Source organism: Nansenia antarctica (assembly GCF_963989245.1).
Source record: "Nansenia antarctica genome assembly, chromosome: 8".
Taxonomy (NCBI): Eukaryota; Metazoa; Chordata; class Actinopteri; order Argentiniformes; family Microstomatidae; genus Nansenia; species Nansenia antarctica.
Genome location: NC_137678.1, coordinates 29740856 through 29755047, shown reverse-complemented (window position 1 = coordinate 29755047; position 14192 = coordinate 29740856). Strand labels below are relative to the sequence as shown.

The 14192-nt window shown below is 45.1% G+C and overlaps 1 protein-coding gene across 1 annotated transcript in view; it reads left to right on the top strand.

The window, feature by feature from the left end:
• LOC308164104 (voltage-dependent calcium channel subunit alpha-2/delta-1-like) overlaps positions 1-14192 on the top strand; it is a gene marked incomplete at its 3' end in the record, with an annotated part of 55140 nt that overhangs the window by 37128 nt on the left and 3820 nt on the right. The window contains exons 20-30 of the mRNA XM_080538257.1: positions 1699-1780; positions 2326-2388; positions 2482-2609; positions 2817-2888; positions 3378-3445; positions 3703-3741; positions 3883-3954; positions 6146-6298; positions 8791-8843; positions 9291-9346; positions 10377-10503. Coding sequence (XP_080394383.1) covers positions 1699-1780; positions 2326-2388; positions 2482-2609; positions 2817-2888; positions 3378-3445; positions 3703-3741; positions 3883-3954; positions 6146-6298; positions 8791-8843; positions 9291-9346; positions 10377-10503 — 913 coding nt within the window. The remainder of the gene's footprint in view (positions 1-1698; positions 1781-2325; positions 2389-2481; positions 2610-2816; positions 2889-3377; positions 3446-3702; positions 3742-3882; positions 3955-6145; positions 6299-8790; positions 8844-9290; positions 9347-10376; positions 10504-14192) is intronic.

The following is a 14192-nucleotide window of genomic DNA, read 5'->3' as shown; positions in this document are numbered from 1 at the left end:
ACACACACACACACACACACACACACACACACACAGTCCACCTACCCACTCGACCTCGACCAATTACTGTGTGTTTGTGAGAGAGAACAGGGACACGTCAAGCAGAGAGCGCGAGCGGAGCAATAAAGTACAACATCAGGACCTGCCCAGCGCTCTCCGACATCTGACCAACCCATTACCACGCACCCCCTCTCTGATATACTCATTGACATTAATTACTTGTTCGGCCCCTTTTTTCCCTTCTTTTCCGTGTTTTCCTCATGTTTTTGGCATCCCCAAAAAAACAATATTTATTTAAAAACGTCAAGTTTTATAGGTCCGACGTGTCGTAGTTTTGACGTTTTCTGGTTTTTAAAAAGCACTTCAAACAACTCTATTGGAAAAGATCCTTCTCGTAAAGAAAAGAAAATCCCCCCCGATTGGAGTTTTCGGTTCCTTCAATTTGACTTCCAAGATTGATGTGTCATCTCGGCGGAGAGAGAGACTGCCTATATACGACACATATGGGGATGCTGGCGTTGCGAGTACCGTTACGTGCTTCACTTGTTTAAGCCACTGCAGTGGCAGACGGTGAAGTACATTAGGATTCCTGGGCTGTGTTCTATCAGAGACCCTAATGAAAACCATTGGGGCGGGCGGGAGGGAGGGAGGAGGAGACGAGGGGTGGGTGGGGGGGTGGGGGGGGGGGAAGGAATAAAGTGTTACACCAGCTGTTTTCTCTGATGTGTGTGTGGTTGTGTCGTAAAGGGGGTTACCGAGTCTCAACGTTAATGGCCTAGAGAGGGACGATAAAGGGTTCAAAGTGTTGGAAGCGGTGAAAAAAATTGTCCGTCCCCCCCAGCTTTTGATGGACCGATATGCGGTTATGTGCGTTCGTGTTGTATGGTCATGTCGAATGTGTCTGAAAACGACTCGGTACGTTCCCCACCCTCTGCCACCACACTCCGTTTAATAAGTGCCCACCGTTAATGGCTTTTCCTCACACCATCCATGGCGGTTCTCGTTTTTCAGTTTCGGAGATGAAGAGATCTCTCTTCTCTCGCTTATCGACTTTCCAATGGCGCAATGCGCGCTGGAGTGCATTACATCATGCTCTGGAATCTTCAGTTAGAATTATGTATATTTCCATCACACTGTCTGTCTCTCTCACTCTGTTTGGGCCATTTTCGTCCATCTGTTTCTCTCTCTTTCTCCCTCTCTCTCTCTCTCTCCCTCTGTTTCTCCCTCCATCCCCCCAACTCTGTCCCTCATCAACCGTCCCCTGATAGATAGAGATAGAGAGAGAGAGAGAGAGAGAGAGAGAGAGAGAGTGAGTCACAGCTGACCCTGACTCGTCCCGTAGCGGGCCTAAGCTCTTGGTCATCGTCCCAGCGCCTTCAGACGTTGCTCTTGTCACGTTGACTCACTTTGACGACCGTTGTCTCACGGCCAAAGAACACAGATGCCCCAATACTGACCAGTCGGTCAGTCACTTAGTTGATTTCTTCTTTCTCTTTGTGGAGATTGCTCACTTAGATGCGAGTGCCAAAGGACAAAGATCCTACATTAGGAAGATCAGTCACTTTTGCTGACTTTCGTTCACTCGGCTGACTTTCAATCAGTCAGCAGAGCCCAGTGGGGGTTTCACCTCATCAGTGGTTGTTGACCCAGGTACCAAGTGATGGTTCTTTAATGATGGATCTTTCTTTGTCTTTCTAGGCGATGTGGCTCTGGTGAACAGATTGCTGCTGGACGCCGGGATCACCTCCGAACTCGTCAAGCAATGGAAAGTTCAGACGCCGTGAGTCTCTCAAACTACGCACTCACTCGACAACATAACGTGACGTTAGAATTATAAGGTTCTATCTCCATTTTTGGTCAAAATTGAGTTTTTTACATAATCTGATCCATTAGGTGTTTATTAATGCCTGTGTGGTGTTATTTTTTAAATGTTGACATTTTTGAGTTAGTAATTAACAAAATACAAAGGTTCCATCTCACAAAACATAATGGAATGTAAAAACTTTCACTCTCAATATCTCTGAACTGCCCTAAACGGAGATAGAACCTTATCATTCTAAGCTCACGATAAGGCATAGACTTTTTCATTTTTAACGGTTTGAACATACGCTCAATGTTTCCGTCGAGATCATTAGATTTTTAATCTACGTTCATCTCGTTGAGATACATATCGGTTTCGAGACCTGGTTCACACATGCAGTATACTGTATTCTTATCCTTAGCCCCTACAAATAGACTAGGTCGTTTACATCATGTGAAACTGAATGTCAGTGTACAGATGGACAGCGTACGATTGTACACACACTGACATGTTTTGTTCCACAGAAGTAAAGTTCTGGCCAGGTTCGTGGCCACCGATGGAGGAATCACAAGGGTTTATCCTAAAAGGTATTCCTAAAAGTGACCATGAGAATGCTCAGTTCAGATATGTTTTATATGTCGTTGCCAAACAGCTGTACAGTATATGGGTGTGTTTTTCAGCGCGGGACAATACTGGACAGAGAACGCAGAGACCTATGAGATGAGCTTCTACAGGAGGTGTCTGGACAATGACCTCTACATCGTCACGGCAACGCCCTACCTCAATAAGTCATCGGATCCATCTGAGTGTGAGTGTGTGTGTGCATGTGTGTGTGCGCGTGTGTGAAGAATATTGGACGCTTAAATGGCATACACACTCATACATCCACTCGCACTCAAACATGCACATGTCATGCACTCAAACACACACTGACAATGGCACACACATTATGTGTGTACACATGACGTTAGCATTAGCCTAAATGCTAATCCTCTCTGTCCTCCTTGTGTCTTAGTGAGCGAAGACTCAGTGGTCGTCAGTCGAGCAGTAGACATAGACATCGGTGAAATCAACCTGAAACCTGCAGGTAAGGACGACTCACTACAGGGACAGCCCGTGAGTTTAGAATTATAAGGTTCTATCTCCGTTTAGGGTAGTTCAGAGATATTGAGCGTCAACGTTTTTACATTCCATTATGTTTTGTGAATGGAACCTTTGTATTTTATGAATTACTAACTCAAAAATGTAAACATTTTAAAAATAACACCACACAGGCATTAATAAACACCTAATGGATCAGATTATGTAAAAAACTCAATTTTGAAATAGATCCTTATAATTCTAACGTCACGAGCCGTCACAATCACCAGCATCATTAGCGTCTTGTACCCCGCCTCAGTGACTAGTTTCAGAATGAACATGTGATGAATCATGAATGTGCAAATATCAGCCTGACGATGCGATAAGCTTCAAAGCGGTGTTTAGTCCATTATAGGCTAATCTACTGTAAACATGATCTCTGCGCTACAAAGCTTTGTAGCGAAATGAAGTCCTGTTTCATTGTGTTTGATTGCAGTTGTCGGTGTGAAGCTGGACATCAACGCTTGGATGGCCAGCTTCATCAATGCCACCCTGAAGATGAACGTAATTAACATGCATTCGTAACGAGGCATCGCCTCACCCGTAACTCTTGGGTACAACTTATACGACTTTATGAAGGCGTTAATAAGCCAACCGTTCGTATAGCATGAAATGTGCTTATATACTGTAGCAGTGAAGCATCGATGCGGTCCTTTTAAAGGGTTTTGAAGGCTTCAGAAAGCCTTGAAAGTTGTCATTTATTTAAACTGTGACTGATGGTGTTTGTATGAGAGAATAAGACTGCCTCCTGTCCCCTACAGTGTAGAGATGAGATCTGCGGTTGTCTACGGAACGATGAGGTAAGTTCGTTGATTTGAATTGATAAATAAATGAGGTGACAAAAAATGATTTAATTGAATCGTTGATTTGATTAACGAATGAACGACAGTTGATATGATTGATTCTACCCTGTTTGGTGATGGTTTATCCCGGTTTTCCAGCAAGTGGACTGTGTCATTCTGGACGATGGGGGTTTCCTGGTCATGGCCAATCGGGACGAGTATATTGATCAGGTGAGCTTCAGTTTTCGGTCCCTGGGTCCCTAGTTTCATTCCCAGACACTTCCGTCCCCTGCGCTGTGCACAACAGCCTGGGGGCCGAGGCTAGGGGGTCCCAAGTACCACAACCTGACCTACTATCAACTACTCACGTCCTCCACCACCACTTACACCACTCAATTTGCACTCTCCCAACCAAAAAACCAAAAACCTGACATGACCCTATTCAGTCTTACCCAACACAACACCCAACACCCTGACCAAACCCAAACTGACTATAGTGACCCAAACTGTTCCAACCTTGCACCAACCCAATTTTCCCCCTCAAACCGCAAATGTGTAACACAACCAACCAACTCAAACCCCATCTGACCCCACCTTCACCAGCCAGCCAGCCCCCTCCCCCTTCCCCCCTGTACCTCCACACCCCCCTGCCTCCTCCACACCCCCCCTGCCATCCCTTAAATCCAGTACGGGCCCCCACGCTGCCGCCTGAGTAAATGTTTTTTCATGCGGGCCCCGGAGCAACTAGGCCCCAATCAGGCCTGGGTGTGCGCCGGATAAATCAGTCCCCCCCCTTTAGATGTTTGGCAGGAGCACTAAAACCGTGGCACCCGGGGCTCTTGTTTGGAGAAGCCCGCTCTGCCCTAAATCATATTTCCTACAGGAGTGAAGGTATTCTCTCTCCAGGGGGTCTTGGGCCCAACAGGGCTGAGACTGTTAATTCATTATTTGTGTTATTGCAACGGGGAAAGGAGAGAAGGGCCTTCGTAGCGTCGAGGATTTATATTTCCTTTGGATCGCCCGTGTTGTGCTGAGCCAAGAAATGGACTTGTTCTCCAAGAATTGTGGGGCGGTTCAAGGTCCGAAATGAGGGGAGAGGAGAGTTGGGGTCATTTCATAGTGACCTCACATAAGGGGGGGGAAGAGGGGATGGTCTTGGTTTTCTCCCTTTCTCACACACAGACACACACACACACACACACACACTCACACACACACACACACACACACACACACACACACTCGTATCACACCTCTGAGATGTCTAGACGAGCTATGACCACTTCCTCTTTGTTAATTTATGGCTGCTTTGCGGACTGTGTTAATAAGATTAAACTGGAACCCATTGCTGGGCTATCAGCTGTGCGAGCAAGGGTGATTTACTGTGTGTGTGTGTGTGTGTGTGTGTGTGTGTGTGTGTGTGTGTGTGTGTGTGTGTGTGTGTGCGTGTGCGAGAGGGAGGGAGGGAGAGAGAGAGAGAGAGTGAGCTCAGAGAATAGCAATAACTCCACGAAATGAGTGTGTTTAACTACTTAATAAAAAAGAAATATTGAGGAAATACTCAAAAGATTACAACAATGTGAGTTTTTGAACTAAGCCTTGTAAGCTCACGCTAGCCAGGGCATATCTGACTAACCCTCACCCTGTGTCAGAGAACCCATACTTGAGTAAGCTATTATAAGTGGTTAAATTGGCAGCACGTGCAGGTGGCAAAACGATTCTTTGTAGCTGTGTGTGTGTGTGTGTGTGTGTGTGTGTGTGTGCGCCTGTGTGTGTGTGTGTGTGTGTGTGTGTGTGTGTGTGTGTGTGTGTGTGTGTGTGTGTGTGTGTGGGTGTGTGGGCGTGTGTGTGTGGGTGTGTGGGTGTGTGTGTGTGTGTGTGTGGGGGTGTGTGTGTGCGTGCGTGTGTGTGTGTGTGTGTGTGCGTGCATGCAAGTGTGTGTGTGCGCGCATGCGTGTTTATTTACGTGTGTATGTGACAGCATACTGTATATCTGTCTCTGTATGTAAGTGTGCATCTCTGTATATTAATAATAAAGTAAAAACGTCCTTCTTCTAGCATTATGACTGCCAATGGCCCCCTGTCCTGAGCAGAGAATACTTTTCCTTGCGATGACTGATGGATAGATGATTCACTTACTTAGACAAATCGTGAGCTTAGAATCATAAGGTTCTATCTCCGTTTAGGGTAGTTCAGAGATATTGAGTGTCAAAGTTTTTACATTCCAATATGTTTTGTGAGATGGAACCTTTGTATTTTATTAATTACTAACTCAAAAATGTCAACATTTTAAAAGTAACACCACACAGGCATTAATAAACACCTAATGGATCAGATTATGTAAAAAACTAAATTTTTACAAAAATGGAGATAGAACCTTATAATTCTAACGTCACGAAATGTAAATCTCTCCCCTTTCCAGATCGGCCAGTTCTTCGGCATGATCGACCCCCTGCTGATGGTCAACCTGGTCAACGCCACCCTGTTCTCCTCCCAGAAGACGTACGACTACCAGGCGGTCTGCGACCCCGAGAGGGAGACCAGGGCCGCCGCGGGCATCCGCTCCGTCTACGTGGTGAGTTACATAAGCCAGAGGCCCGGGACACGACACAACACACACCACTCAGACCCCAGGGAGCCGTAAATACAGATTAGACAGACACGGGTGAGGGAGGGGAGGGAGGGAGGGAGGGTCGCGGGTGGTGGAAGGGGGGGGAGGGAGGTGAGGGGAGGGGGGGGGGGTGTTAGGAAAGACATAAGGGAGTTAAAGTTTGCCTAAAATGGATTAGACTGGATTAGTCGACCTGTGGGTGACTCTATGAATGAAATATCGGAGGGTTATTTAACTATTGGGTTATACGTTTTGGTTATAAGCATGTTATTTTAGAATCAACAAGTTAAAAAATATTCTTATAATCCTTGGTTACGGGTACTAAGAAGGTGGATGGCTATTGGTTACTGGCAGTAGGAAGGTGGATCGCTATTGGTTACTGGCAGTAAGAAGGTAGATCGCTATTGGTTACTGGCATTAAGAAGGTGGATGGTTATTGGTTACTGGTACTAAGAAGGTGGATGGCTATTGGTTACTGGCAGTAACAAGGTGGATGACTATTGGTTACTGGTAGTAAGTAGGGAGGAGGGGAAGAGAGTTGGATCAGATCTAGATTATGTAACTGGGGAGGCTGGTGGAGGTAGAAATCAGAGAACGGGCTCATGCTTTTGATACCATTCTTCATTCCATACCAAACATTACAATGACACCATCCTCTGATTTCGAATAGACTACTGTAATTCGTAAAATAGTGAACTATCCCTTTAAGACATCTAGAAAGTGAGAATGTAAGAAACATTTTGAGATGTATGAAATAACCTTTATTATACAACAGTTAGTTCCGACTAAGTAATTTTATTGGACAAGAGGCATTCTATGATTGCCGATATACAGTATAACAGCACTGGGACTTTTAACTATATAATATGTATCACTCTGCCGCACAGGTGTTCGACTAAATGACCGTTAATTAGACTACATGTTTGTGTTCGGGTTACTAGGCAACAGTCCAGTTGAAGTTCAGTTGCGGAAAACCATTTTTTGTTGGCGGAGCCAAAATAAATGATTAAATAATTACATCTGTTGTCGCTTATTACTGTTAAATAATAAATGGCGCTGTCGAAGTGTTGTATAAAAGTTGTGCTGTTATACTGAATATCAGCACGGCTGTGATTGTCTTCGGTACTCGGTCTGCGGCCTCGTACCTACGACCGAATCACAGCCGTGCTGATATCCAGTATAACAGCACTCCCTCTCGTGTGATATTGCTTAAATATAATGGAACAAGTTGTCATTACCACTCAATGATGACGCACTACTGTATCCTTTATTGAGAGGACAGAACCCTGAGTCACCAGACCGATGGCTCTCGCATGTTAATGGTAATCAGAACAACATGGTGTTGTCTTTAATTCAACCCAGAACCGACTTGTTGTTCTTTCCCCCCGCCCCCCCCCCCCCCCAAAAAAAAAAAGTTGGCCTTTTTGTTGGTCGATTTACACTAGCATCTGTTCCTGGACTGGTGTTTGACGCACCACGGCCATACCTCGCCTGCACGTTTGCCAATACAATCAGGATGTTTAGAGAGGCCCTGAAATCGGATCTAAGACCCAGCTCCGCAATTGCCCAGGACCGACTTGTGGGTCTCACTATGGAGAGAGAGTCGAGAGGATAAAGCCTCACCCTCTTAACCACCGACCCCGGGAGTCCCTCCTAGACTCCACCCTCCTTTCACTTCAATCCCCCACCGAAAAACAATATCAGAGAACATTTCATTCTTCATTCTTCCCCCCCCCCCCCCCCCCATAAGAAAAGCCTGTGGTCAGATCATGCCTCTCCCTTCACAGTCGCACAGAAACTCACTGGTGCGTTCCTTACCTCCCGCGCTACTGAGATGCACTTCCTCCTGGCCTGGCCTCCCCTCCCACGTAGTCACACCCCCCCCCCCAGCTCCTCCGAGGTTCCTCTGGCTCCCCGTCAAAGAGACGACTCCACTTCAAAGACCTCTAGAAGGCCCTACATGCCTCTGCCCCCCCCCCCCCCCCCCCCCGCCTGATCTGACCCAACTCTTCACATAGGGACCAGGGGGTGGTCACAAACAAACTTAAGACCCTGGATGACAATGCTGTACCACGCCTTTGGAATACTTTGGAATGCCCCCCCTTCAGTCAGAGCCCCTGACAGTCTGGACATTGTTAAGAGCCAGTTTAAGACCTACCTGTTTAGACAGGCTTTTAATGTGGGGCTTTGTATGTTGCCCCTGTTGGGTACTGTCCCAATGTTCCATGTTTAAAAAAAATGTTTGCGCTGGGTATGTAATGGAAGCACTATATAACATTATTAACAATTATTATTATTATTATTATTATTATTGTTGTTGTTGTTGTTGTTGTTATCATTAAATGTAACGGTCAGGTTCAAAATGAACTGGTAGAAATGGAATGTTTCACTTTTAAGTGTCTTGCACCTTCGGTCCTTTTTTAGTGACGTGCAACCTTTCCTTTTGTCCCTCGCAGCCCACCATAGCAGACTTCCTGAACATTGGATGGTGGGCCTCAGCAGCAGCCTGGTGAGTCGTCCTTGACTGTGGAGCTGTTCAGACGTAGAGAGACGCAGAGACAGAGTCTGTTTACCAGCTGGATACGCTCCCAGAACAGTTGTCATCACACACACACACTCCTGTAATTGTCTTTGTCAAAGCCACCCTTCTGTACTGACTTCATTTGCTTAATGTTTCAGTTTTTTTTACATTGCAATGTGTCCAATAAACAAATCATGTCGTTGAATGCATTATCCCAAGTGTCAACAAAGCAAGTATTTCTCCAGACAGGCGTTTTAATTATGCGCTTTGCGGCCTCGCCCGCAAGGACATTAAAGTCAACGTCTGAACATCTCTATTGTCATACTACTAAATAATTAATGTGTGTTCAAGCAGTCAGGGTTGATTTGTTTGGGTGTTTTTGTCACATTCGGTTCCCTGTAATCATTGGTTGGTTTTGTTTTGTTTGATCCTTAGGTCGATACTGCAACAGTTGATTATGACCATCACGTTCCCCAGTTTCCTACAAGCAGGTGAGATTCCTAACCTGAAACGTTCTACTATTTTGCCCTCAAAACTCATCTGTTCTCCAAGGCCTTTGGCCCCTAGTCATTGTTTCATTTTTGCTTTGTTTGTTTTCTGTTTTGTCTGTCCGATCATTCCCTTGTATATAAATTAAAGTTATTATTATTATTATTATTATTATTATTATTATTATTTTGATTACGGTATGGTTTCATTATGGAGAATGGTAATGTGAATATGGATGGAAATACTAATGAAATGGTATTGGTAGTCATACTGCTCTTTACTGTTTTGCATGACAAGACCTTAAAAGGTATTGGACATGGCAGCATGAAAGTAATTATGTTTTCTCTAAGCACATGGCAAGGTATTCATCAGGGGATCACAATATGGCAGGAATATTAATTGAGCAATAACATTGTTACAAATGTAGATGGATATCTGTATGTTTTGGCTCCCAAAGAGGCTGAACTCTGGTGTGTGTGTGTGTGTGTGTGTGTGTGTGTGTGTGTGTGTGTGTGTGTGTGTGTGTGTGTGTGTGTGTGTGTGTGTGTGTGTGTGTGTGTGTGTGTGTGTGTGTGTGTGGGTGGGTGGGTGTGTCTGTGTCTGTGTCTGTGTCTGTGTCTGTGTCTGTGTCTGTGTGTGTGTGTGTGTGTGTGTGTGTGTGTGTGTGTGGGTGTGGTGGGTGTGTTCTGTGTGTGTGTGTGTGTGTGTGTGTCTGTGTCTGTGTCTGTGTCTGTGTCTGTGTCTGTGTCTGTGTGTGTGGGTGTGGTGGGTGTGTTCTGTGTGTCTGTGTCTGTGTGTGTGTGTGTGTGTGTGTGTGTGGGTGTGGTGGGTGTGTTCTGTGTGTCTGTGTCTGTGTGTGTGTGTGGGTGTGGTGGGTGTGTTCTGTGTGTCTGTGTCTGTGTGTGTGTGTGGGTGTGGTGGGTGTGTTCTGTGTGTCTGTGTCTGTGTGTGTGTGGGTGTGTGTGTGTGTGTGTGTGGTGTGTGTATGTGTGTGTGTGTGGGTGTGGTGGGTGTGTTCTGTGTGTTCCACAGCTGATGTAGATGACGACCTGACCGATGCGTTGTCTAAGGAGAGCTGCATCAAAGAACAGACTCAGTACTTCTTTGATAACAGCGTGAGGTCCTTCAGAGGAAATCTAGACTGTGAAAACTGCTCCAGGTGAGAATCAACAGACATTAACCACACTAAATGATGTTCAAAGTAAGAGTTCATCTTTCTAACCCAACTCTTGTACCGTGATTCAACAGATGGTCACCATGACTCCACAGCAAGTTATAAGTGGTCTTTCTTGTCTAAATAGCCAGGAAATTAAAACATGTTGCGTAAATAAGCAAGAAAATAGCTCTTTTATCAGACCAGGATCTACAGAAAGCATTTTGTTAGGTGATCCCTTTAAAGGTACAAAATGTAGTGTTGCTATGGCGACAAATCCTTTTGAACAACCAAAACATAAAAAAAGGTATGTCAAGGTCAGTGTGCATCTTAAGAAATGCGAACCGAAACTTCATTGTTCAATGTTGCATTTTTCCCACGGAATCTCCTTCCCCTCTTGCCACCGATGTGTCAAGGACATTAGAGCTTTTTCTACGTTTTCTAGAATCTCAGATTCTACTTAAAGTGAGAAGTAGATCTCTCTCTTCTGTGACAAGGAAGTCAGTCACAAAATGCTCAGTCAGCCATGTACTTAAGTCATTGTGCAGACTTAAAGGACTGGAATGCTTGACCCACCGTTGACCCACTTCCCCGGTGCCAACTCGAGGTTCCGATTGAAGGATACAGGATCCCAGGAGAGCTTTACTGTAAAGACAAGCTTTAAAGAAGCAGTAACCACACACTGAAGAAGGCCGCTTGGCCTAAACCTCAGTGATTAAATCGCTAAACAATTTTTACAAGTAAGCGGTGTTGCGTGGAGCTTTTTGTCAGTGCGACACGGTATGATTTTTCCAACTCCCAGTTACATCATCAGCTGTGCAGGATACTTCCCTTTATTCATTCAGCTTACTATAGCAAAATACTTCTCAATGAGTGCAATGCGTAAGGGGAAGGATGCCAAATTTGAATGCCAAAAGGGACGGTAATGCTGTCCAATAGTAAGGTTTGGGAGGTGATTTGTTCCACCACCAGCATCCTGATTTATCAGGCATCCTGTCAACCCGACTGGATTACAGCAACGTCGTTTTTCTCACCTCAATTCCCTCGGCTCCTCCACAATATTGACCAAGTCCTGAGAGTTTTTGCTTGGGCCTGTCTGGAGTGCCGAATGGGCAGAGTTTGTACTTTTGGGACTAGTCCACTGGTTCCATTGGGCCAGGCAAACTCAATGAAGCACTGCTGAATTCCATACGATACTACTTCAAAGACTGTTTTGGTGGCCTGGGGTGGTCCAGTGGTCTAGCACCATGGCCTGGGGTGGTCCAGTGGTCTAGCACCGCAGTCTACAGTGCACACATATCCCCAGGTCGGCCTGGGTTCGAATCCGGCCCATGCCCTTGCTGACGTGCCCTCTCTCCCTTCTTCTCCTTACTTTCCCAGTCTGTCTTCACTCTATCTGTCCAATCAAATTAAAAATATGAGTGGGGGACTACCACTAAATAACTTACCAAAAAAACCAAAAAAACATTTGAAATACAGTTTTGAACCCAGGTCTACCCCAAGACACACTCATCTGTATAATCCACCCCAACCAGTGGCGGCTGGCCAATAGAGGGCGCTGGGGCGCCGCCCCCACCTTCACTTCCTAGTTGCGATTTGTAAAAGTTTTGTTTAAATAAACATTGTTTATTCACAAAATGCGGCTGATATTCTGTCGGCGCCTATCAGCATTCATTAAAAATCCTCCAATACAATAAACATTTTATCTGTGTGTGTGTAAAATTCACTGTTAAAATGCATAGGGGAGGAGTCGGGGCGCCGGTCGAATGCAAGTCTATGGCAGGCCAAATACTTTTGACTTACACGTGAGCTGTAGCAGCGCTCCAATTGGCTGTCTCCTATTTCCCGGCTGGGGCGCAAAGAATGCGCCCCGGAGGGCAAATATAGATGCTAGATTACATCATATCCGGATGGAGGGGGAGGGATCTCCGCCATGGCCAATTGATCGTCCAGATGGAGGAGGGGGAGGCAACTCCCCATAGCCAATTGTAGACCTCATTACTGTTACGTGACTTTGGCGGCTCACTTTGGAAGTGAAACAATGGAGGCGGCTGCATGTGCTACTGGGAGAAGTGCTTCTGAACTAAAAGACAATTCGGTTGGGTCCAAGCAGATGCTGAACGGCACCATGGTCCACGAGGTCCACGATGTACACGCCGGTCCCAGCTTTTTAAAAAGTGTGAATATTCACTACGAGTTCGCAAGCTAGCATTAGCATTAGCGTCGGTGTAATCCTCCTTCTGTCTGAGTAAGTGCATATTATAAGTACACTCATGTCTACATGTTTTTGTTGGACTTGATATCAGAATATTTGATATTTATACAATTGTTAATGTACATTGTTAGTGCCGCTGCCTTTGACATCACAAAGCAACATTTCTTCTTTTAATAGTTTGCTTCTGTACAGTAAATACCAGAGATATGTTGATTACATTTTCCTAACATGTGATGATCAAAATATGCTACAAAAGTTCACATCTATATATCATGTTGGAGCTTATCTCCTAAAGTACACCGGCGTGTAGTGTAGCCCGATAAAGATATGAGAAGCAATTTTATTTTTCAATGATTTTTATTTTTTATTTTTTAGATGGATTTTGATTAATCATCAAAAGCCTTAACAACTCTGGAAGCCTTGTTTCTGACCTGGTTTGGTGGAGTTGGACAGTGTTGTTTTTCTTTTCTTTTTTGTTTGTTAGTCTAAATGTGTGTGTGTGTGTGTGTGTGTGTGTGTGTGTGTGTGTGTGTGTGTGTGTGTGTGTGTGCGTGCGTGCGTGCGTGCGTGCGTGTGTGTGTGTGTGTGTGTGTGCGTGCGTGCATGTGTGTGTGTCCTACAGTAATCTGTATCTGTGTGTGTTTGTCCTTCAGTAGTCGGAGTGTGTGTGTGTGTGTGTGTGTGTGTGTGTGTGTGTGTGTGTGTGTGTACGCGTGCGTCAGTGCGTGCGTGTCCTACAGTAGTGTGTGTGTGTGTGTTACATTTACATTTTTTAACATTTAGCAGACACCTTTATCCAAAGCGACTTACAACTAATACATTTAAGGGAAGTAAAAGGAAGGGAATCGTCTATCCATCAATCATCATAAGAAATACTAATCTATGCTAGGACCAGGTGTGTCCTACAGTACACTATATGAGAGAGTGCGTGTGTGTGTGTGTTTATAGTAATAGCCCATACCTGTGGCGCCTGCTCGACCTGTTCCTCTCACAGCAGGATAATGGGCCTGTAGTCCAATGCCTTTATGATCACTACACGTCACGACTAGAAGAGATATGTGCATGGTTTTCCTTCTCTCTTTACCTTTCTCTCTCTCTCTCTCTCTGCCTTTCTCTTTCTCTCTCTCTGCCTCTCTCTCTCTCAGCCTCTCTCTCTCTCTCTCTCTCTCTCAGCCTCTCTCTCTCTCTCTCTCTCATGGTAATATAGTAGAGTAGTCTCCCTCCTCCATGGTTTTCTTTCTCTGTGTGTTTGCATAAGATTTGTAAATATTTGTTCCTTATTTGCCAGCCACATACTTAGCAACCTGTCCGATACATCATAATGTGCCTACATTATATTTTTGTTGTGTTTGCAGTTTGCCCTTTAATACAAGTTATATATATATATTCTCATGCTAAAATCCAGATTTTAAAGTTGATATTCTTCCCCGTGGAGCATGCCCCCATAACCTGTGCCCCACCCAAAATGTTTATCACCAGC